This window comes from Microcaecilia unicolor, chromosome 1 (assembly GCF_901765095.1).
Source record: "Microcaecilia unicolor chromosome 1, aMicUni1.1, whole genome shotgun sequence".
NCBI lineage: Eukaryota > Metazoa > Chordata > Amphibia > Gymnophiona > Siphonopidae > Microcaecilia > Microcaecilia unicolor.
Window position 1 is genome coordinate 641,427,066 of NC_044031.1, and position 25,812 is coordinate 641,452,877.

At 40.6% G+C, this 25,812-nt stretch overlaps 1 protein-coding gene and 1 pseudogene across 1 annotated transcript; both read right to left on the reverse strand.

Moving 5' to 3' along the window:
* Positions 1-8,182: 8,182 nt before the first annotated feature.
* LOC115460525 lies at positions 8,183-9,102 on the reverse strand (annotated as a pseudogene).
* An 11,196-nt stretch (positions 9,103-20,298) lies between these two features.
* Positions 20,299-21,234, reverse strand: LOC115460524 (olfactory receptor 1052-like). The gene has a single exon (XM_030190293.1). It carries the CDS (start codon positions 21,232-21,234, stop codon positions 20,299-20,301), a length of 936 nt encoding a protein of 311 aa, XP_030046153.1.
* Positions 21,235-25,812: the final 4,578 nt, after the last annotated feature.

Genomic DNA, 25,812 nt, shown 5'->3' on the forward strand with positions numbered 1-25,812 from the left:
AATTACCTCACTAGTTATTCCCATCTCTAGGTCATTTATAAATACATTAAAAAGCACGGACCCAGCACAGACCCCTGCGGGACCCCACTAACTACCCTCCTCCACTGAGAATACTGGCCACGCAATCCTACTCTCTGCTTCCTATCTTTCAACCAGTTCTTAATCCATAATAATACCCTACCTCCGATTCCATGACTCTGCACTTTCTTCAGGAGTCTTTCGTGCGGCACTTTATTTCCAGAAAGGATCAAATCCCTATTGTTGTACCTGGCTCTCTTGTAAGGTTTCTTGAGCAACGCTTTAGAATAACCTCTTAGTTCCAATTTTTACATCAAATTCTTTGCTTGCATTTTAATGGTCAACAAATTGAAGCAGTTCATCCCTGATGCATAACATTTAAGAAAATGATAAACTATTTTTCAAATGAGTTGGATGACAACTTGAATAAGCTAAAAAGTATTTCTGACAGTGAGTTTCTCAAAGTTTTAGTATTAAAACTCTGACCATGAATGTCAATCTGTACATCCAAATGCCTTGCATTTCGCCAGGTTTGAGATCGCCGGCATTATTTCCATTATGGCCGAAAACCGATGCCGGCCATCTCAAACCCAGCGAGCTCTGACATTTGGCCGGGCCCAACCGTATTAGCGAAGAAAAAAAAATGGCCGGCCATCTTTTTTGAAAATACGGTTGGCTCCACCCACTTACAGCGCCGGCCCTGGAGATAGCCACCCATAGAGATGGCCGGCGCCGTTCGATTATGCCCCTCTATGTGACTCCAATTTACAATAATGAATCTATGAGCTATTCTGTAAGTCTTTGCAAGTCTTTGATGGTGTCTGCTTTGAAGTGGACATTGGTGGAGTGTGAGCAGAGCACATACTTACACATGTAATTTAAAGAACATGCGAGTATCCCAAGATCTAGCTGCAAACATCTTCTACTGTTCTATGACTGGTTTAAGTGTTCATATATAAAAACATATGCACATATTTATGCTAGCATTCTATGACAAAAATAGGTACTTACTTGTCTAAATAGGATAGGCTCTAAAGAGGTGCATTCTTGGTGCCTAAAAATAGATGCCCTCTTGTAAAATTGTTCTCCACATAGAGCAGAGAGCAGAAGGAAGGATACACACATGGTGGAGAGGACAGGAAGAGGAAGAATTTTATTATATGGGACAGAGGTACTAAGAGAAGAGACTATATGGAGAATGGAGTAAAAGGAAGGATACAAATGGAGTAGGGGTCAGGATGAACAGGGACAGTTTGAGGGAAACATATGGAGTGGGAGGAAAAGTGAGATTGTGCAGAAACATAGATAATGACAGCAGGTAAAGAACATGTGTCCTATCCAGTCTATCGATATCATCTACTATCCCATCCTCATTTCTAGAGATTCTCTATGTTTGTCCCATGCATTCTTGAAGTCAGATACTGTGCTCATCTCCACCATCTCCACTGGGAAGCCACTCCATGCATCTACCACCTTTCCAAAAAGAAGGATTTTCTTTGATTAGTTTGACTGTATCCCTTTTACCTTCTCTTATACCCCCTCCACTCGAGTGCACCATTTCAATTGAAAGAGACGTGTTGCCTGAGCATTTATGCCATGGATGTACTCCGCTTAAGTGCAAGGGTCTGGGACAAAAGAAATACTTGCAGTTAACCGGAGCGTGCACTTAGCCAGCTTCACATTCTCAGGAAAGGATGGAAACAGCAATCAGTGGAGCAGGAGCATAGCCAGACCTCATGGTAGGAGGGGGCTAGAGCCCGAGCTGGGGGGGCACATTTTGGTCTGCCACCCTGCCACCACTGCTGCCTGCCCCCCCCCCCCCCCCACTGCCTCGCCGCTTCCCACCCACTGCTGTTGCAAATACCTTGACTGGTGAGAGTCCCCAATCCCACCAGCTGAAGCATTGTCCAGCACCGGTCTCCAGCACTGCCGCGTTGCCTGCTCTGGTCTGGCTTCCCCTCATGTCCTGCACCCTCCTTTTAGTGAAATTGAGTCTCCATGGCCCCATGTAGCTACTCCACTGCACTTGGGGATTAAGGAAATGTAATACCTAATTCCTCCATTGGACAGCTGCTCAATCATAGAACTGTTCTGTAATCCGGATGTGCCAAGAACTTGGTCTAAATAACAAAGTCCATCTTTTTAGACATGTTTGTATCTTTCTTTTCTTTGGTTGGAGTTCGATGCCCATATTTTGGCTTCTTTAGTCCTGCCCAAACACATCCCAACCATGCCCCCTTGCCATATGGACATACCGCAGTGTTAGGCATTCGTATCCTGGATGTTTTCAGACCTCCAAAATAAGACTAGACCTTCTAAAATAATCACCATATTATCTTTGGGAATGTTCATTTTGATACCTTTGTATTTTGCACAGAATAGGAAAAAATATATATATCTGTTTCTTCTTTTGTGATGGAGAGCTACATGCAGTGCTTAGCTTCTTGTATTTTCTATTCCTAATTTGTGGTTTCATATTTATTTTGTAACAAGAGTTGTTAGCTATCTCCAGATTTTCTGGGAAAATTGATATATCTGTGGGTTTGCTTCACTGCATGCATGAGCTGTCATTTCGCTTTTCTTAGGGAATGAAATAGGGGAATGAGAACTGTAGAGTGGAGCTACCTATAGCATAGTGCCCTAGGTGCAGCATGAGAGGAAGAGGGGGTAACAGTGTGTAATGGGAGCTTATTTGTATGAATAAAGCCCCTCCCCTCATACTATACAAACACAAGTTCTTTTACTCTGGGAACTGACAAGCAATTATTATAGAAATAAGGCTGTTTATTTACATGCAAATGGGAGAAAAAAAAGTGAAGATAGATAGATAGATAGATAGATAGATAGATAGATAGATAGATAGATAGATAGATAGATAGATAGATAGATATAATTAATTTATTAAAGATTAATGTGAGATAACTCAGGAAATAAAAGACAAATATTTGTATCAGAAAATTAGGTCAGAGTGAACACACATCAAACCCTTGGCCTAGAAACAGACCTCCTATTCCCCTTCTAGCAACAACAGAGCTGGTATACAACCTGAATGTAGATGAGTGCACCGGATGAACAGCTTAATGAAGATGAACCCCAGGTAGGTCTCAGCAGTGCAGAATGGATGGTTGGCAGAAACTTCAATGATGGTAATTCAGGCTACATGGAAAACCAGCTTTTCCTCTTTGGTTTCCAGTGCCTCTGTATGCAGTTCTGATGGCTACTACTACTACTACTATTTAGAATTTCTATAGCGCTACAAGGCGTACGCAGCGCTGCACAAACATAGAAGAAAGACAGTCTCTGCTCAAAGAGCTTACAATCTAATAGACAAAAATAAATGTGTACGGGAAGGAAGAGAAGAGAGTAGGTGGAGGCGAGTGGTTACAAGTGGTTACGAGTCAAAAGCAATGTTAAAGAGGTGGGCTTTCAGTCTAGATTTAAAGGTGGCCAAGGATGGGGCAAGACGTAGGGGCTAAGGAAGTTTATTCCAGGCGTAGGGTGCAGCAAGACAGAAGGTGCGAAGTCTGGAGTTGGCAGTAGTGGAGAAGGGAACAGATAAGAAGGATTTATCCATGGAGTGGAGTGCACGGGAAGGGGTGTAGGGAAGGACGAGTGTGGAGAGATACTGGGGAGCAGCAGAGTGAGTACATTTATAGGTTAGTAGAAGAAGTTTGAACAGGATGCGAAAACGGATAGGGAGCCAGTGAAGCGACTTGAGGAGAGGGGTAGTATGAGTAAAGTGATCCTGGCGGAAGACGAGACGGGCAGCAGAGTTTTGAACCGACTGGAGAGGGGAGAGGTGACTAAGTGGGAGGCCAGCAAGAAGCAGATTTCAGTAGTCTAAACGAGAGGTGACAAGGGTGTGGATGAGGGTTTTGGTAGAGTGCTCTTTGAGCAGGGACTGTCTTTCTTCTATGTTTGTGCAGCGCTGCGTATGCCTTGTAGTGCTATAGAAATGCTAAATAGTAGTAGTAAAGGGGCGGATTTTATGGATGTTGTAAAGAAAGAAACGACAGGTCTTGGCAATCTGCTGGATATGAGCAGAGAAGGAGAGAGAAGAGTCAAAGATGACCCCAAGGTTTCAAGCTGAGGAGACAGGGAGAATGAGAGCCATCAACAGAAATAGAAAACGGTGGGAGCGGGGAGGTGGGTTGGGGGGGAAATGAGAAGCTCGGGAACTTAGGGAGAGAAAGAGAAAAGTTGCTGGATGAAAGATGGGAAGAGAAAGAGGGAAGATGCTGGATGGAAGAGTAGGAAGAGAAAGAGGGGAGACACTAGATGAAGGATGCAGAGAGAAAGAGGGGATGCACTAGAAGAATGGGATAGTGAGGGGAAATGCTGAATGGAAAAGTGTAGAGAGAGAGAGACACTGGATGGAAGGAAGAGGAGAGATGGAAGGATTCAGAAAGGGGGCAGATGTTGGGTGAAAGGATAGAGAGAAAGAGGGAAGATGCTGGATGGAAGGGTAGTGAGAGAAGAGAGGAGACACTGGATGGAAGGATGCAGAGAGAAAGAGGGGAAAACACGGGAAGGATGGGGAGAGAAAGAAGGAAGATGTTGGATAGAAAGGGATAGAAAGAGAGGAGATATTGGATGGAAAGGGGGAGGATAAAGTTAGTGAAAGACTGGAGAATAAGAAGGAAAATGCATGGTAAAAAGAGAGGAATTAGAAAATGGATAGTAAGAATGAATTAAATCTGGACAGAGAGGCATAAAAATAAATTGAAGAAAACTGAAAGAAACTGGAGGGAGAAAAATGACAAATGGACAGGAAACCCTGGCAAGAGAGTTAAGAGAAGATGAAGGGAAGCAGACACAAGAGAATGGGACCAACACAATTGGAAAAAGTAAATGGCCAGACAACAAAGGTAGAGAAAATAATTTTATTATTAATTTAGGATAAGTTTAATACATTTTGACTAGCCTTCAGAGACCAAAACGTCATTCCTCGTTATGAGAGGATACCATAACAGCAGTATATTGTCTTGACCTGACCTGAGGCAGGAGGTTTTGTCCTCTGAAGCTAATGGAAAAAGGTATTAGGCTAGTCCAATAAAAAGGTATCATCTTATTTTCCATTTTCAAGTGCCTGAACTGAGCATATGCTGGAGGTCTGGGATCTGCAGCTGAAGCATGCTGATGACTGCTGCACTGCTCAAACAGCATGGTAGAAGGCTTATGCACTGGACTTCTTCAGCTAGCAGGTCTTGGGCATCTCCACCATCGATTCAACCAGTGCCACAATTTTGGAGTGAGCTTAATCTCAAATTGGGGTGGGGGGGGCAAGGCCCCCTTGCAGTTATTCCTCTGAGGGGAATAGATGTTGGATATGGGGTATAATAGAGTGAACTGAAACTCTATTATATCCCATCCCTGCTGTTACTGGTATAAATAAAATATTTTCTGCAATGACTATGGGATTGAGGTGTGCCAGGGGTTGAAACCATAGAGTAGACAGAGCCAAGGCAGAGTGGGGCGGGACTGGGGACATGTAATAAAATCTCCCTCTTAAAAATTGGGACCCCTTGGAATATCTGCATGTTCTAATATTTTAACACAGGGCAGAGCATGGGAGAGTCATGGGCAGTACTGCCACTTATAAGGACAGATATACAGAGAGTCCTTGATCACAAATGTAAGCCTCTCACATCCATATTCTGGGGGCACAGACTGTCTATCTTCAGGAGCTACTTGAGGTATGTTTGGAAAAATTTTTTTTCTTTTCCTCTCTCCCCTTTCTTATCTGATGCACATTTGATGTAATATTGATTGTAATTAATTATTCTCTTAGGCCTCTTTTTTTGTCATTCAAGTTCTCCTGGAATGTTAATCACAGTCTACGACTGCAGGTATGAATTACCCTCTGCCATTTCACTTGCTCAAGCATTATGCATTTATACCATATTCAATCATGTTTTATCACTCTCACTTCAGTTCTATATAATGGCACAATCATATCCATTTTCATATTTGTTTTACCTTTTTTTAAACTAATTTCTTATTATTATTCCTTATGTTATGTTATTAATATGATTCACTTTTATTTATGTCAGGGCACAATCATGTTTTACCTTTTTAGAGGTTCTTATTTGATTCTTGGTTCTGTTTTTCCCATACATTCACGTTTATCCATATCCACCTTTGAAGTTTTCTCTTTATTATTATGATTATCTTTGTATGTTATTATTAGTTTAGTTTATTTGAATTTGATATACCGCCCTTCAGTATAAATCAACTCCTGATGAAGGCTAGAAAGCTGAAACATGGCCTGTGTTGAGTGAGTCTGTCTGGGATTGTGTCTCTGTACTCAGTTTTGGTCAAGACTGAATATACAGCAACCAATAAAGAAATTGTTTTTCATCACCTTGGATCATCTTGGTGCTTTATCTCTTCCACTTCTGAGGTTTGATTGCGCTGTCGTGTAGGAGTATTGATTTTCTCCTTGCTCTTTGGACTTCAATACTGCCACTCATACATACAACTTACAGAATACTGTAAGTTACGTGTGACCTTGCCACATTTACGTGACCTCAATGTGCACCACTAAACAAGGGGAAGGGTGCAGAAAGAAGGTTTAGCAAGAGTGCCTAATGTCCTTGCATCGGCAATGAAAGGAGAAAGAGTGAGAGCATTTGCATTCTGTTCTGATGTGTTTGTTCAGGACTCATATCCTCTCAGGACCAGAGCTAGGGTTGCCAGCACCTCCTCTGCAGCTATTTCCCAGTACTGTTACTACTGCTGTTGCTGCCTCCACACATCCATAGGCCCACTGCCACTATAGTGCTGATGTGAGGTCATCCTCTACAGATCTGCATTTCAATGCTGCCATGTCCCACTCCCTCTGATGACTTCCTATTAGAAGGGGTGGGACATGTATTGTGTTATGCCAGCCCTGCATCCAACATTACTCCCTCTCTCTCTCTCTCCTCCCTGCCCAATATTTTCCCCCTCTGCTTCCTCCCTCCTGCCCACCTGTCCAGCAATACCCTTTTTTCTCTCATCCTATAGTCCAGTATCTCTTCCTTCTCTCTCCTCTCTTTCACCTGCCCATCTAGCACCACTCCCTCTCTCCCTGGTCCAAAATTGCCCCTTCTCTCTCTCCCTTCCATTAGTCAAGCATTTCCCCTCAAACCTATCTCCCTCCCTTCTGCTACTGATGTGGCAGTGACAGCGGGCACAGCAATGGTGGTAGCAGCAAATTAGATGGGGAAAAGCCCAGTACTTAAGATGTTTTGATGTTCCTTCCTATATTGCTGTACGTGGCCAGCACACAGGCAACAACAGTTATAGTGCTTGCAAGTTGCATCAGATTTTGGTGCCCCCCTTCCAACATCAGGGTCCCCCCTGCTCTGTCAGCTTTGTCTCATCTTCTCTGTCAACAAACAAGATTTGGAGAAGAACAGGAAGGTTATGGTTATGGCTATGGCTAGAGAACACATTCTATGTGTTAGAATGTGAGGAGCCACAGGAAAGGAGCTGATGTAGCAGACACAGTTCAGCCTGCAGCAGTGGCGTTCCTAGGGGGGGCGGTGGGTGCGGTCTGTCCCGGGTGCACACCGCCAGGGGGGTGCCGCGCGCGCCTGTCCTCCATTGTTCCATGCTTCTTCTCTGCCCCGGAACAGGTCCTGTTCCGGGGCAGAGAAGAAGCATGGAACAACGGAGGACAGGCACGCGCGGCACCAGCCCGGCGGAGGGGGTTCCTTCAGGGGGTGTCCTTTCACGGGGGGGGGTCCGCGCTGCATCAGGGGGGCGCTGCACCTGGGGGGCGGGCGCATCGGCGATCCGCCCCGGGTGCCAGCCCCCTAGGAACGCCACTGGCCTGCAGTTCTTCATGATACCAGGTCTTTGGACTCAGCTGAAGCTAAATCAGAGAAGCCCAAGTAATGGAGCAGTGAATGGCAGGCGGGAAGCAGAATACTGAAGTTGTCAAAGGAATAAGGGAAGATGAAATGAGGGGGGGGGAGGGAGGCAAGAGAAGAACAAGAGAAAGGTGGTAAGTAAAAAGTGCATGCAAGGTAGAAGAATTTCATATGCAATCCACTCCAAATAAACAACAATCTCCAAGTGCCCACACTTCAAATATTTTATTGCACATTGACTCAACTTCTATGATGTCAAACACAACATGAGGCGCCTTGTTCAGGAAATTCTTTGCATAACAAAATTATCTTTTCATTTTTCTTAGTGCTTGTTTAACATCTTTGTTTCTGAGGCTGTAGATCATGGGATTTACCATAGGGATTACCATTGTGTATATTACAGAGAGTGCGCGGTTTGTATACAGAGAGAAATAGGAACTTGGGATTACATATATGAAGATTAGAGTCCCAAAAAATAAATTCACAGTGAAAAAGTGAGATGCACAAGTAGAGAAAGCCTTGCGTCTGCCCTCTGAAGAGCGGATTCTCAGGATTGCAGAAATAATTAAAATGTAAGACAGGACTATTGGTATAACTGCTAGGAAACCAAAAACGCCAGCAAGAATAGATAATACTATCTCATTAGAGGAGGTATCAGAGCAGGAGAGCTTTAACAGTGGATGGGCATCACAATAGAAATGGTTGATCTCATTTGATTCACAGAAATTCACTGAGATATATTAACAGTGTGCAATAAGGAATATACTGTGCTAACAGTGTACACACCAGTCACTAGCTGGGTGCAGACTCTCCTAGTCATCACAACAGTATAATGCAAAGGGTTGCATATTGCTACATAACGATCATACGCCATCACTGCCAACAGAAAACACTCTGCTGATCCCAGGTTTAGAAACATAAAGAGTTGCATAGCACATTCAAACAGGGAGATGGTGTTTTCCTCCTCTTTGAAGTCAATTAATGCCTTTGGGGTGATCGTTGAGGAGTAACAAATATCTACAAATGATAAGTTAGTGAGAAAATAGTACATGGGTGTGTGAAGGTGAGGATCAATTCTAATTATCGTGATGATGCTGAAGTTTCCCAGTAGAGTGAGAATATACATGACCAAAAACACAACAAACAGTAAACTCTTCAGCTTAGGAAGGTCAGAAAATCCTAACAGGATGAACTCATTCACAGAAGTCTGGTTTTTGCCTTTCATTTTCCCCAAGACAGAGAGCTGGATAAGTGCTGCTGGGACAAGAGAGAGAAACAAAACCAGAAAGTAATCCAATGACAACGTATGTGACCAGCAATTGGAAAACATGACTAAAGTCGTAGATCCTTTCTGAATTTTAATGCTCAATTTCTCAGTCCAATTCAGAGTTTCCAACTGCTCCAACAACAGCTAGAAATGGATCAGCTCACATAACTGGCCACCATCTTGAAATTTCATACACTTTCTGGCCTACCATATACAAACCCAACCTCTCACCATGACATGTAGTGGCTCCAGTTCCTCTGGCCTCTTCAGACCAGATTTACCAGACTACACCTCAGCACTACAATATTCAAAACTGACTAAACTTCATCCGGTACCTCTCTAGTGCAAAGCTCCCTTTACCCTACATGCATGTGCTGCAATGAGGCCCAGAAACCTGGAGGTTAGTAAATTTGACTTCTTTTAAATAAAGAAAGCTCAGATCCCACCATCAGAACAATATGTGATAGCGTGAGTGAGGGTTGGGCATGAGTTTTCACAAATACATGTTGTGTGAAGTTTCTCCTCCTGAAGCAGCTCAGTAAAACAAAGGGGACCCTTGTCAGGGTTATGTATTTGAGCTTTTGGCAGCCTCAACAGTACAATCCTGGATGGAAGTTTGAAACATTTGTTTTTCTCAAAAGGAACAACATTGCTATAAAAGCTAAGTGAAGCTCTATCCTGTGGAGCTGATTTTTGTACATGTAGAAAATTGAGTTGAGAAGACACCATAAGTTGCTTAGCTATTTATAAACGTGAGTAGCTGTTTTTTCCAGTAGTGGTTTTTGCTATCACTGAGGAGTTGTTTTCCACTGCTGTTTTTGCAGTTCACTACAGAAGCTGATGAGGGTTCGCCGTATTGGAGTTTTCTGCTTTCTCCAAGCAGTTGAGGCTTATTTATTTAATTAATGATAAGATTTAAGTGGGGGTCTTCTCTCTTAATTTTCAGAGCAAAATATTTTAGTAAGGTTTCACAAATGCATCCAGACCAGCGCATGAAAATGAAACCAAACTTTTTATTAACATAAGCACAAATATACTGAAGCTTGTTACCTGTTACCTGTAGCATTCTAACTTTGTGGAAAGGTTCTGCCAGTCCTAGGCAAAAACAAAAACTTAGTCTCCCAGCTGGTTATAAATTTGCATTTTACATTGATGAAACTGCTATAATTATTGGGAATATTTAGATTTACTAAAGGAAAATTATATTCTAGTAGAATTTGATAGTTATACCAACTGACAATTGTTTGATCAGATTGTATCATTTCTGGTCATACCTAGAGAACTTTTTTTGATACAGCACTTGGCTGACTCATTGGGATTTATATCACATAATGAATTATTTGTAAGATGCACACCACCTTATCTTAGAAATGTGTCCTCCAGCACAAAGCACTGTTTGTCATTGAAGGTCTTGTGGTATGGGTCCCTGAAGAAGGATTTCGAAACGGGACCGTTGGAATCAATACGCAAGCTGGAGAGACATTTCTAAGATAAGTGGTTGTGTGCACTTACAAATAATTCATTATGTGATATAAAGAGAGTACACATCACTACAACCTACCTGTGTGAAGCACTAAATTTAAGAAGAAAATAATAATAAAATATTGATTATTTTTCTTTTCATGGGGGTTTTTAGTCTATGATGACTTTTTGTGCGTGCAATAAGATTCTTTGATAATAATTGCCGCATTGGTTGAGACATTTCCCCCTTTTCTAATATAAACTTTTCTAATATAGACTTTAACTCTGCTGCGGTGTTTTTTTGAGATATCAGTTTATAAAAGAGTGCACACCACGATGCACGTGTAAAATCTAATCACTATACACTTGACTATACACTTAATAAAGACTTCTTATAATTAAAAAAAAAATCTAATCACTACCAATTAACTGCAATAATTGATTGTTTACATTAATTTATTGCTAGTTAACGGCTTGTTAGCTAATTAATTTGCTTGCATATCTACAATCAGTTCCTATGGAGCCTACACTATAAACAGACACCTACCCCTCAATATTCAGCACTATTTAACCAGCCAGAATGACTATTGACCGGTTAAATAGTGCTTAATCGGCTATCCACCGATATTCAGCGGGTGATAGCCAGTTATCCCCTGCTAAATATCCCCAGTTAGCGGGTAGCAGATAGCCGGTTATATTGCCCGATAAAACCGGCTATTCACTGATTTGTAAAGCCAATTTAGCAACATATTTGGCCATGTGAAAAAGTGGGATATCTGTAGCCAGTTTAAAGATAACCGGTTAAGTCTGAATATCGACTTAGCCGGTTATCTTTAAACCACCCAAAAGTAAACCGGATATTTAATGCTGGTCACTGGAAACGGCACAGAATTGAATATCCACTTTTAGCGCGACTGCAGGAGTTAGCCAGTCTAACTCCCTCGGTCTGACTATTGGTCTCCTAGAATTATGGAACCCTTGCAAACATCATTGGTGCCAATAATCAGCAGTTATAAATGAATCAGATGCTACGTGTTATAGTGCATAACTGCAAGTTTTGAGATGAGTAACTATTTAATAGTTATTATCAAGAAATTACATTAACAGAAAAGAAAGTATTATAACTAGGAAGGACAGAGGTACGGACCAATGACGATATTGGTATGTAAATCATTGTGGGATAACTTTTTAAAACCAAAACATGATACTTGAGTTCCTTACACCAGATAAGTCTGAAAGTATTTTATATGTAAAGAGGCTGCTATCTTTGGATTTAGGGACATTGATGTATGATTTGATGGTCTAGATTAAGAAGAATATTTGCATATTTAAGTAATTTATAAAATATGCACATATGAATGTACACTAACTAAAGAAGCTTTGTCATTCTAAATAGCGGGTATTAATATGTGAGCGTGCTTTTTATACTGTAATATTTCAGTGGAAATTAATATGCATGCATATACCTTCCTTTGCCAAGCTTGTAATTTATGTATGCTGGAGCTGCACAAAGTAGACAGAAATCGACATTTACAAAATTGCCTTGGGAGTATATAAGCATACACGTACATATAGATAAGGATTTAAACATAATTTTATAAAGACCAAAAAATGGAATTCTGTGGAGAAAGATAGCAGAGGTGAGTGGATTTAGCCATATATGCACATATCTTCCATTATATAAAAGTGTGCAATTTATGCAACCTGTGTTATATGTTTTTGTGCCAGCTAGGTATAATTTTCTTTCTTTCTTTCTTTCTTCTTTCTTTCTTTCTTTCTTTCTTCTTTCTTTCTTTCTTTCTTTCTTTCTTTTCTTTCTTTCTTCTTTCTTTTTCAGGAGAGTAGGAAGAATGAGATTAGCTACAGGAACCTGTCAATAGAGTGAGGAGATAGTAAGGAATGGCACACCTGGGCTAAAGAGGTAAAACCTATCTAATGCCCTCTCCCTAGGAAGGAGGGAGAGAAAGAAGCTAGGAAAAAGCTAAATTAAGAATCTTGGATCTTGTAAGGACCATGGAAGCTAGAAAACTGCAAGAACTGACTTGATCAGTGTGAATATAAAGGAAGGTCAGGAGAACAGCAGAGTTCTGAGTGGCAGAGCATGTGAAGAAAATCAAAGAGGATGTGAAGAAAATCAAAGAGGAACTTAAAAAATGCATGCAAGAAGAGTTAAACTGTTGCATGAATAAGAGGTTCAGCAGGAGAGAGAGAAAACTGAAGAAATGTTTTCAGCAACTTTAGGACTGTGTGGATTAGTGAATGCATCAGAGTAAAAATAAATGCCAAAGTCCAGTAACAGACAGCCTTACTTTGGGGGTCCTTTTACTAAGGCTCAGTAAAGTGTCCCACACTAGTGCTGCTCACTAGGACACTTTACTGCAGCAGGAAAAGGGCCTTTTTCTAATGGAGCATTAAATGGCCATGCACTAATATTAAAATTAGCATGCAACCATTTACTGCCTGAGCCTTACTGCCACCTATTTAGTAGGTGGTAAAAGCTCAGGCACTAACCTGGTGGAAATCAGGCAGCACATGGAAATGTGGCCTCACTGCGATTACCACCGGGAACACCCCCTGCAGTAGAAAATTATATTCTACCCCAGGAACAATGTGCGCCACAAACAGAATTACCAACAAGGAGCCTGGGAGTGCCCAGCGGTAAATGCTGTTTTGGTGCACACTACCCGTGTGGTAGCCCTACCAAGCCCTCGTAAAAAGGGCCCCTTTATGTTTCTTTTTGTCCCAGTCGATATTCATTCTGTGCCAGCAGTGCCAGAAAACTTCTAGGGCCAACTGAACACCCAGAAATTCAGTGCCAGTATCCAGATAACTTACTAGGCATAGCTAGGAACACTGCTTGAGCAATTCTACTTACCCAGTTAGTGATTTGGGCTCCAGATTATTGGCAGTGCCACCTCAACCACCGTGAGGTTAACCAGATACTGATGCGTTGGGGGCACAATCCAGGTAAATGTCGCTGAAGATCAGAGTATGACCCAGTCAGTGAGACTTATCCAAGTAGGAGGAAGTGGATCTTTCTTGCCGTTCAATGATGTGTGAATAAAAATAATGGTAGGAGTAAATACACATTCTTTGTTTGTTTGTGACAAGGGATTGGATCCCTGAAGTATTCCAAAGTTAAAAAAAAAAGTTTTCAGGTGCACAAAGAAAAAGTTCTAATGTTCAATTAATATCTGGAGAATATTGTAATGCTAACCTGTTGTATTTGTCTGTGAACAATGACTGAGAAACCCTGAACTGATATACCTACATGAACTATTTATTTCAAAAAGCACTAAAATATTATATTGTACAGGGGTTTCTTGTGTGAACTCCCATTGTTAACATTTGCATGTTAGCTTCTTTACAAATATAGTAACATAGTAACATAGTAAATGACGGCAGAAAAAGACCTGCATGGTCCATTCAGTCTGCCCAACAAGACAAACTCATATGTGCTACTTTTTGTTATACCCTACTTTGATTTGTACCAGTCCTCTTCAGGGCACAGACCGTATAGTCTGTCCAGCACTATCCCCGCCTCCCAACCACCAGCCAGTCATGCAATAGTTTGCAATATGCAATTTTGATTTAAAATTCAGCGTAAAAGATCACAGTGCATTTATTATACATTTGTAGAAAACCATCACACAACAAGGTTTTCAGAACTTGCTTTGCACTAAAGATTATTACATTTTAGTAAGAAACAGCAATTGGGGCAGCCATGAGCAGTCTCCCATTTCCTCTCCTGGTTCTGCCTCTTCTCTGTTTCTGGAATAAAACAGATACTGACATCCTGATTCAGTGTTTAATAAATAGACACAGCTTTATTAGATGACGGAACAATAAAAGCACATTGAGCCTGCAAATAGGTGGGATGAAATAAATAAATCCCACATATATTCCTGAAGTGTGTTTCAAGTCAGGGCAGATGGTTGCTAAACATGGTATTCAGAGGGTTATTAGTAAGATTAAACTTATCTTGGATTACCTGTTAAGGGGCTCATCTCAGAAGATAGGCCTGCTTCTGTCCATAGGTAGCATCCCAAAGTCCCTCCATGTATCAAAGGGCCATGTTAATGTAAATGTCCTGAGGCATGCTACCCTGGACCACTGCCCAAGTAGCAGCTTCTGTAAGTTTGCCTGTCAGACCCATCCCCTGTTAACTTTAGAAATTCAAACACCTGCTGTGATACCTCATCATTATTATCATTTACACTTTCCGTACATAAGCCTGAGAATTCCAGCTGCCTTCTTCAGGATAAATCTATTATATTCAAAAATAAAACTAACTCTAAACCCCCTGGACAGCTGGATTACAATTACAATCAATATCCATGTCTGAGGCCCTTGTTTGTTATGTTATCTTGTTATTAATAAATAATTATTAAATAAATAGAACAGATTGTGAGGAATAAAGATGTTTTGGGAAAATTCCTAGAGGTAAACTCTATAAATCCCTAATAATGTAGACCTGGACATTAGTAGCATGAAATCCTGCAATTTTTTGGATTCTGCCAGGTTCTTGTGACCTGGATTGTCCATTACTGGAAACAGGATATGGTGTGAGAGAGACCTTTGGTCTGACCAGGATGGCAACTCAGGTTGCTGTTTCCATAACGCTGGAGCAGTGGACCAACATACCCATTTGCGTTTCCAACAAGAACAACAACGAAAAACACTTAACTCACCTACAAAGTATCACAAAATAAAAAAGGAAATTATACCATAGAAAAAATACATTGTAGTATGCCCAAGGATCCACCCAAAGAGCCACCCCAATGAGCACCAAAAAATTCAAGTCCTCCTCCTTGGTGTTTTCCTTCAGTGCGATGCCACAGCTAGTCAAAAGTGAAAAGTATAGATGTGATGATATCATCTTGGGATCATCCAAAGGGGCAGAGCCTGAGTACAGGCAAAGGTAATGGCAAGAACACAGTCCTACAACAAAACAGAAATTGAACAAAAATAGCAATGTAGAGTGGCATAATCGAACTGCGCCGGCCATCTCTTTGGCCAGCCATCTCCAGGACCGACTCCGCAAGCGGGAAGAGCCAACCATATTTTCGAAAAAGATGGCAGGCCATCTTTTCTTCGTTAATATGGTTGTCTCCGGCCAATGTCAGAGCTGGCCGGGTTTGAGATGGCCGGTATCGGTTTTCGCAGATAATGGAAACTAATGCCGGTGATCTCAAACCTGGCCAAATCCAAGGCATTTGGTCATGGGAGGAGCCAGCATTTGTAGTGCACTGGCCCCCCTGACATGCCAGGACACCAACCGGGCACCCTAGGGGCATTTCTAAAATAAAAATAGCTCCCAGGTGCATAGCTCCCTTCCCTTGGGTGCTGAGCCCCCCCAAATCCCCCCAAAACCCACTCCCCACAACTTTACACCACTACCATAGCCCTAAGGGGTGCAGGGGGGGCACCTACATGTGGGTACATGGGTTTGGTTTTTTTTTTGGAGGGCTCAACATATACCACCACAAGTTTAACAGGTGTGGGGGAATGGGCCTGGGTCCACCTGCTTGAAGTGCACTGCACCCACTAAAAATTACTCCAGGGACGTGCATACTGCTGTCATGGAGCTGGGTATGACATTTGAGGCTGGCAAGAGGCTGGCAAAAAATGATTTAAAGGTTTTTTTTAAGGTGGGAGGGGGTTGGTAACCACTGGGGGAATAAAGGAAGGTCATTTCTGATTCCCTGCGGTGGTCATCTGGTCAGTTGGGGTACCTTTTTGAGGCTTGGTCGTGAATAAAAAGGGACCAAGTGAAACTGGCGAAATGCTCGTCATCGCCGGTTTTATTTTTTTCCATTTTCGGGTGAAGCCGGCCATCTCTTAACACGCCCATGTCCCGCCTTCGGTACACTGCCGACACGCCCCCTTGAACTTTCGCCGGCTCCACAATGGGAAAGCGGCGAGGGTGTCAAAAAAATCGGCTTTCGATTATACCGATTTGGTAGGGTTCAGGAGATCGCCGGCCATCTCCCGATTATGTCGGAAGATGGCCGGCGATCACTTTCGAAAATGAGCTGGATAGTAACTTAGTAAGTGACAGCAGATAAAGACCTGAACGGTCTATCCAGTCTACCCAATAGTCACATTCATTATCAATTCAAGATTTAAATCAACAATGAATATGACACTATATACTTGAACATGGTCTTTGTTTTTTCTGGACAAAAAAGCAACACTGGGCCTTAAGACTGAGACAATAGGAATCCTTTATTAACAGGTGACCTGACACAGGCCGTGTTTCGGCGTTAAACAACGCCTGCCTCAGGGGTCAGGATTTGGTTAAGAAGTGTACAAAATGTATAAATTCAATGCCTCAATAGATGAGGAGATTTTTCAAAGTCAACGTATCTGTCGAGAAATATAGCCGCGATGTAAAAATATAGCTCTTGTAATATCCTGGTTGTTTAAACAACTTGTAAAAGTGGTGAGACAGTCCTGCTGCCAGTCTTTTAAACAAAAATAATGGCGCCAAAGCAAATGGACATCAGGTTTAACGTTCGAACGTGATGACGTAAGGCTGTGTGCTGGGTCAGACCAATAGTCCATCTAGCCCAGTATCCTCTTTCTAGCAGTGGGCCATCCATGTCACAAGAACCTGCTTGACGCACTTAGGCATTCCCAATTGGGCCTGCACTGATGTGGGTTTAAGCAAGAATACTATAATGAAATCTCAGCACTCAGATTGGTTATGGAGGCCAGGGGTGCTCAATGTCAATCATTGAGGTCTGCAACCCAGTTGGGTTTTCAGGATTTCTACAATGAAATACATGAGATTTATTTGCATACAATGGAGGCAGAGCATGCAAATAGATCCCATGCATATTGAGTGGAGAAATCCTGAAAACCAGACTGGGGTGCGAACCTCGAAGACTGTCATTGAGCAACCCTGGAATAGGCATTCTCTGCACTGCATCGATGTTGCTACACCTAAGGGCCCATTCATAGAATTGTCACCAATGTGCCTTAGTGTTTTCTCACCAATTTTGGTGTTGCTTTGAGCTCTTTCATTCCCTTGGGGTATTCATTCTGCTTCTGGTGCCATTTTGCCCTTCTGACTGGTGGAACTACTTTTAAAAAAATAGGAGAAATATTTTTTTTCACTCAACAAATAGTTAAGCTCTGGAACTTGTTGCCGGAGGATGTGGTAACAGCGGTTAGTTATATCTGGGTTAAAAAGGTTTGGACACGTTCCTGGTGGAAAGTCCATAGTCAGCTATTGAGACAGACATAGGGAAGCCATTGCTTGCCTGGGATTGATAGCATGGAAAATTGCTACTATTTGGGTAATCTGCCATGTACTTGTGACCTTGATTGGTCACTGTTGGAAGCAGAATACTGGACTAGATGGACCATTGGTCAGTATGGCTATCTTATATTCTTATGTTCTTCCTGCCATTGTTTATGCAATTTGACCCTCTTCTAGTAATGCACGTAAATTCTAAGTTGAAAAAGGGGTGTGCAATGGGTGGGTTGTGGGCATTTCTAAAAACTATGTGCACACCCGGTCCACACCTAATTTAGGTGTATGCATTTACACCAAGTTTACTTGGCATAACTACCCTGACGACTACATTTAGTCACACAGACTTTTCTCTCAGCAAGGAACTCAATCAGTGCTAGTCTCTCTGCGCTTCGAGCCCTGTGTCTGTGTTCTGCTTCATCTCTTCCCAACTCCTGAAGATCTGCACTATCCTAATGCAAGCTGCTCTCGTCTCTCGTCTCCTCTCTCTCTCTCCTCATCCTTCTCTCCTCCTCTCCTCTCTCTCTCTCCTCTCTCTCCTCTCTCTCTTTCTCTCTGAAATGCCCAGAGAGAAATGGAGCTGTTTTCAGATTCATGAAGACATTAGCAGTCATGGAGTTAGAAGAAGAGGACCACGCTATGCATGTCCGAACTTTTACAGATTAGGTCAAGTGACTCTTCCTTTTTCATTTCCCTTCCCAAAATGGTTCCAGAGTCAGAGGGACCATACCCAGGAACCTTGAGGGGCCATTTAGTCGAGGTAGACACCAAGGAAATAGATATCCTCTTGGTGTCTTATAGAAATTTTGTTCATATGGGCTTCTCTGATAGTTGCTTTTCCACTTGCTGAAAGAATAACTATTCACTGGTTTATATCTTGACTGTGCAATGTCTGAGTCTTCAGCTACAAGTTTTTAATAGGTTTAATTTCTGGCAAACCTCACAATGACCAGGCATAAGTAAATATTATTTTCCTGGCTTCACAGACAATGGGGTACCAAATTGAATGGATTTTTAATCCTTCTTGCCCCATGTCCATTCAGTTTCTGTAGAGGAAATGAACTGAAAATGGCCTCATTTGTTTCATTTTATCTTTCATGTTCAAAAGTTTGCACATCCCTACTGCTATCTAATTAATATAAAATATAGGGGTATGATTCTATTAGGCAGGCCTCTCTTATCAGTTATTGACTGCTTACTTCTGATGCAATCTATCTTTTAAAAATAATGAATTTAGTTAACAAAACAAGTTGTCAGATGAGCATAAAACCAAATATAATGGATGAAAATTGACTGAACTGTTCTATTATATATCAAAAATAGTCATACTTCTGGGAAAATACATAATATGGAAGTGAAGTAGGAATAATGTATGGATGATGTATGGATGACTATATAATAGAACAGTTCAGTCAATTTTCATCCAACTTGTCTTGTAATAATTGAATGTTTTATATATTTGGAATGTCTCTTTATATTTATATGCTTTTATTATTTGATGTTATTTGTATGTTTTGATTTGTATAGACTCCTGACGCAGGCCTGTATGGCCGAAACACAGCTGTGTCGAGTCCCTTTCTCCCTGCTATCCTTTGGCTAATAAAGTGTTTTTATTTTTTTATGAACAAGTGTCGTCCTTTTCATTTTTTACTTTTTTATGTATTTGTATAAATACAAATTTGATATTTTCTTGTTTTTAATTTTTTGATTATTTTTGTTTTGTTAGTCATCTTCGCTGTTTTCCTTTTTTGTGGTTTTTTTTTGCAGGATTATCTACCCATCAACTGAAGTGTTTACAGACATCAGAAAATACAATGATCTGGTTGGGGGGGGGGGGGGGCAGGGGCATCAGTGTGACCACATTACTCCTCTTTTCATTCACTTTCATTGGCTACTTCTTAAATTTAGAATTTATTTTAAACTACTTGTTGGGCACATAGAGGTTACTATAATCAGGATCCTGGTTATTTGGCATCTATAGCTTTGCCCTATAGACCTAAGAGGACTTTAAGGTCCATTGTTGATTTTAGAATGGTGATTCCTTAGCCTTCTAAGGCTATATAGGTTTTTACCTAGGAGTCAGCATTCTTTTAGTTGGCACCTTTCCTTTGGAACTGACTTCCGGTTTTCATATGTTCTGAAGGTAGTTTTAAAAAATTTAAATTTCCATTCAAAAGTTATTTTTTTAAACATTGCTTTGGAGGGATGTGCTCCCACATGATTGGCTGGACTCTTCTGTGGCTCACCATATGAGCGGCTAATTATCTCTCTTGTATGAATGATTGAGATACTTTCCTATTTAGTTCTGCAGATCTTTTATTATTTTAAATAAAATTTTTATTATTGTACACCGCTTTGATCTGACTGAGCTAAGTGGTTATCAAATTTTATTAAACATAAACATAAAAATAAACATGAGAGAAATTCTCTGCTTAACAAAACCATTTTTTCTCCAAGACTTTTCTTAGTGCTTGTTTCACATCATTGTTCCTGAGGCTGTAGATCATTGGATTAACCATAGGGATTACCATTGTGTATACTACAGAAACCACACGATTTATGTACAGAGAGAAATGGGAACTTGGAATTACATATATGAAAATTAGAGTCCCAAAAAATAAAATCACTGAGATGCAGTGAGATGCACAGGTGGAGAAAGCTTTGCGCCTGCCCTCTGATGAGCGGATTTTCAGGATTGCAGAAATAATAAAAGTGTAAGAGAGAACTAGTGCCGTAACGATTACAACAGAAACAATGCCAGCAAGAACAGATAACACCATCTCGTTAAAAAAGGTATCAGAGCAGGAGAGTTTCAAAAGTGGAGGGATATCACAATAGAAATGATTGATCTCATTGGATCCACAGAAGGTCATAGAAAATATATTACCAGTTTGTATTAATGAATATACCATGCTTATCATATACACACTGATCACAAGTAGGATACAAACTCTCCTAGTCATTATGACAGTATAAAGCAATGGGTTACATATTGCCACATAACGATCATACGCCATCACTACCAGCAAGAAGCTCTCAGCAGTTGCCAGAATTCCAAAAACGTACAGCTGTGCAGCACATTCAAACAAGGCGATGGTGCTTTTCTTGACTCTGAAGTCTGCTAAAGCCTTCGGAGTGATTGTTGAGGAGTAACAGATATCTACAAATGATAAGTTAGTGAGAAAATAGTACATGGGTGTGTGAAGGTGAGGATCGATTCTAATTACTATGATGATGCTGATGTTTCCCAATAGAGTGAGAATATACATGAGCAAAAACACAATGAACAATAAATTCTGCAGCTTGGAGAGGTCAGAAAATCCTAACATGATGAACTCTGTCACGTAGGTTTGGTTTTTGCCTTTCATTTTCTCCATGACCAAGAGCTGGAGATGTGCTGCTGGGCTAAGAGAGAAAGAAATAAGACATTAGTAGTGTTGTAAATTTGTATAACTAGGCTTTTTAATCTGCTCCCAATGACACTAGCATAATATAGTAATAGATTTGTTATAATATGCTTAAACACTATTTTACCTTTCACCAATAGTGAAAGCATGGGGACTAACAGTAACCCAGAGGTCTATATTTGGGGGAGGGAGGGCTTGTGATACAAAGATGTGTGACTTTTGGCTCTCAGTGAATGAATCCAAACTCTGGTGTACTTGAAAGAGTTAAAGCAGATAAAGAGAAATATATAGAGATCTTCAAGGACATAATAAAAGAATCCAACCTTCAGTACAGTTGCCTTTATTCTGTCTTAGAGGAAAATTGTTATCTGAAAGGAGAGCAAGAAGTGAACATGTAGTTAGGAGCTGCTCTTCAGTGACATGGTATCTTCTCACAATGAGGATTCTATGCCATTCTGTTCCATCTGGGTCTTCAAAAGTTGACCTCTGATGGTCATGTAAAAAAAACAAAGGAACTCTTATATATCTCTTGGTGGAATGTCCTAATCTTGTTCTTTTTTGGTCGGATGTGTGGGAAAAGTTAAAAGAGATATTTGGTTTCAAAGCAATATTTTTACCGAAATACATAATTTGGATATCTGTTTGTATTCCATTTTCTCTTTCAGATGATGATAAACTATTATTTGATTTTTTAATATCTGTAGCTTTGAAACTGATTATTCACATGAAAAGATAATTCTCAAGTGTTATGGATTGTTTTGAAATGTTTGTGTATATTCAGAAAATTCAATATAATAAGATATTAAAACCATTTTATTATTTGATATAACAGTGCAGGTAATAAAGTGATATACAGTGGATTCATTTAAAAATAGATAAAAAAAAATAAAAGAAGTACAAAAGTACAATCGAGCATAAAAATGTAAAAAAATGATCATGTTGAAATCTATAGAGCAAATAATTTATTTATTAGGATTCATTTACTGCCTACCTAATATATGAATGATGACCTGACAAAAACATACTGGAAATAAGACTGGGTAAAAAGAACACACACATACACACCTTAATATATTTCTGAAAGATGAGATACTTCTCAAATCAGATGGCAGATTATTCACAAGAATGCATTAAAGGCAGAAAAGATAATGCTCGTGTAGAAGTCAACCTAATTTATGAGAATGATGACAGAAAGAACAGGTCTTTTTGAAAAATATATGAACCATGTTTAGGAGCCTGCAACTTCCGTAAACTACTAAAGGACCCATCTCTTCGACAAGATATACCACAAAGACCAAACATGTGAAACTCCCACATATACCCAGAAATGTAATAATGCCTTCTGTTATATTACTATCATGTATTCAATTACCATGTAACCCCAAATCCTTCTGTAACATCAAATGTCTACTTTTTCTCTATTCCACGATCCATGATGTATTGTAAGCCACATTGGGCCTGCAAAGAGGTCAGATAATGTGGGATACAAATGCAATAAATAAATAAAAAATAAATAAAAGTATTGTGAGTTTCCTTTTTACAGCACTGGAAAAACAATGCACAGGATCATAAATTTACACCTAGCTTTTACAGGCAGACAATACAACTCTATGAGCAAAGAATTAATATGATTGTTTCTCTTTGTCCCTTTCAAAGGCCAGAGTAAGCAGTTGCAGTAGTCCACTTGGCCGGTGACAAGGGCACCAATCACAAGAATAACATTGGGTGAAGTAAGATTAGATTTTAATGAGGAATTATGCATTAACTGATATTCTGCCTACATGTTTCATGGAACTGGTGATAGTGTCTATGTTTATATTAGGCACTGTTTGTACTAGATTGCATTATCTGGATAGCACTGTGCCTTTGGACTACAAATCCCTGTAGTCATAGTTTCCTGTAATGGGCTCCTTTTGATCACATGCTCCAGCTCCCTATGTCTGTGTATGCTGGACAAGAATTCTGCCCTACCCCCCACTCTTTCTTCCCTCTGGGTTGTAAGAAATTGTAAACTGATCTTGCTGCACATTTTTTTTAAGATTACTGTGATTCCATCAAGTTTCCCTTTTACAAGAATAAACTGCATTATCACTCACATGTGCTGAATCCTCTCCTAGCCCCCCGTGCCTAGGGTGCGCTGGTTGAGATTGGAATCTGGTAGCAGAGGCTGCAGTTCTTTCCAAGCAACTAAACTGTAAATCTGTTTTCTCCATGTTTTCGGTTACTACATTAAAGAAGAGTTGGATTAAGAATTGAGAGTCTATTCTGGTGATGCTAAAACCTTTCATTTCTTTCTCTATAATATCAGTAAAATTCGCCCTTTCCTTTCTGAGCACACTACCAGAACCCTCATCCACGCTCTTATCACCTCTCGCTTAGACTATTGCAACTTGCTTCTCACAGGTCTCCCACTTAGCCATCTCTCTCCTCTTTAATCTGTTCAAAATTCTGCTGCACGACTAATATTCCGCCAGTGTCGTTATGCTCATATTAGCCCTCTCCTCAAGTCACTTCACTGGCTTCCTATCTGTTTCCGCATACAGTTCAAACTTCTCTTATTGACCTATAAGTGCATTCACTCTGCAGCTCCTCAGTACCTCTTCACTGTCATCTCTCCCTACATTCCTCCCCGGGAACTCCGTTCACTGGGTAAATCTCTCTTATCTGCACCCTTCTACTCCACTGCTAACTCCAGACTCTGTTCCTTTTATCTTGCTGCACCATATCCCTGGAATAGACTTCCTGAGCTGGTACGTCAAGCTCCATCTCTGGCCGTCTTCAAATCTAGGCTAAAAGCCCACCTTTGTGATGCTGCTTTTAACTCCTAACCGTTATTCACTTGTTCAGAACCCTTATTTTATCACCCTCACTTTAATATTCCCTTATCTCTTGTTTGTCCTGTTTGTCCTAATTAGATTGTAAGCTCTATTGAGCAGGGACTGTCTCTTCATGTTCAAGTGTACAACACGCGTACGTCTAGTAGCGCTTTAGAAATGATAAGTAGTAGTAGTAGTTATATACTTATTTGGGTTTAAGCTGACTGTCAAGTCTAGTACAAGCAATACTTTACAAGGACAAAACAACTGATAAAAGCAAGAACTCACCTCCTTATTTACAAATGGTCCCATGGTTAACTGGCTCTCAAGTACCACCCCAAAGCTTGCCATAATCAAACACAGCTGCCAGGAAACACCTGCCAATAGAACAATGATAAATTGATGATTTCCTCTAGGCAGCTATAATTTGATCTAAAAGAAGCTGATGACACCAGCAAGACAACCCCCCCAAATTCTATATAGGTCACCCAGATCTAGGCACACAGTTTTGGACATGGATGCTAGCTCAATGACTAAACTAATTAATCAGGTGATAAAAATCAATTATTGCCATTGATTGGCATCACCTAGGATTTAGGCACAGATCTGTCCTGCACCATAAGCAAAAACATGTATGCCTAAATTTCATAGTGTGCATCTCCAATGAGGCATGGCTATGGGAGGCGCATGGATGGATCAAGTGGCATTCCCAGAAGTTAAGTTCAATATTATGGAATATTATCAACTGCGTGCCCAATTACAGAGAACAATTATTGTACAACTATTAAATTAGAGAGAACAATGCTGGATTTTTCAATTGAAAACGCTGCAACCTGATGGATTGAATGTGGAGCTGGAATGATGGTCTTCGATTTGATTGGTTTTTTTTTGAGGCTCTGACTGAACCAATCAGAGTGTGTGTTGTCAATCAGCTGTGAGTTGTAAATAGAGGAGGAGGAAAAAAAAATGCTGTTTGCCATCTTTACTGCCATTAAGAGTGAATTTGCAATGGAATGAGTGTGTGTTGGTATTGCTCAAGGTAATATTATGCTGCTGCATTTTTGTGACTTTTTAGCGGACCTTAACCCTGAGGAAGTTGTTGAAACCTGGCCATGTTGGCAGAGGCTCTGTTTTTGAAAAGCTAAGTAGCTGAATTACGTTTTCACTTTTACAAAGCAGATTATTTTTTTTTAATGCTTAAAAATGGATCAATGAAGAATGGGCAGTACTACATAAGACATGTTGAATGCAGTACATTTGCCAAGGTATTTGAAGATCCATTTATGTTGAAAAAATTTTATTGATATTTCAGCATGTTACTCCAGAACAGTACATTTCACTGAATACTTTATATTGCAACATTTCTATTGATGACAATTCAGAGGAGCTCTTCCTACAAAATTATATAAATTACTGCAATTCAAATATGTAATAGTCCTCCCTTATATCAAACAAATACAGTCCATTATCAAACTTTATTTTCCCCCTCTTATCCCCCTCTCCCTTCCAACGATTATCCACCTTGTGGTTCCACATTGATCTCTTCCCCTCCCCTCCCCCCTCTCTACCCTTAGTTCCCCTACCCCCCTTCCCCCTCGCCTACCACCTACCCCTCTAACTCCCCCTTCCCTATTAGGTATCTCTTGCATAAATCACAAGGTGTTGACAATAAGGCTTCTACCCCTGGGGCTGAGAATGGACAAGTACGGGTTCCATATTGCTA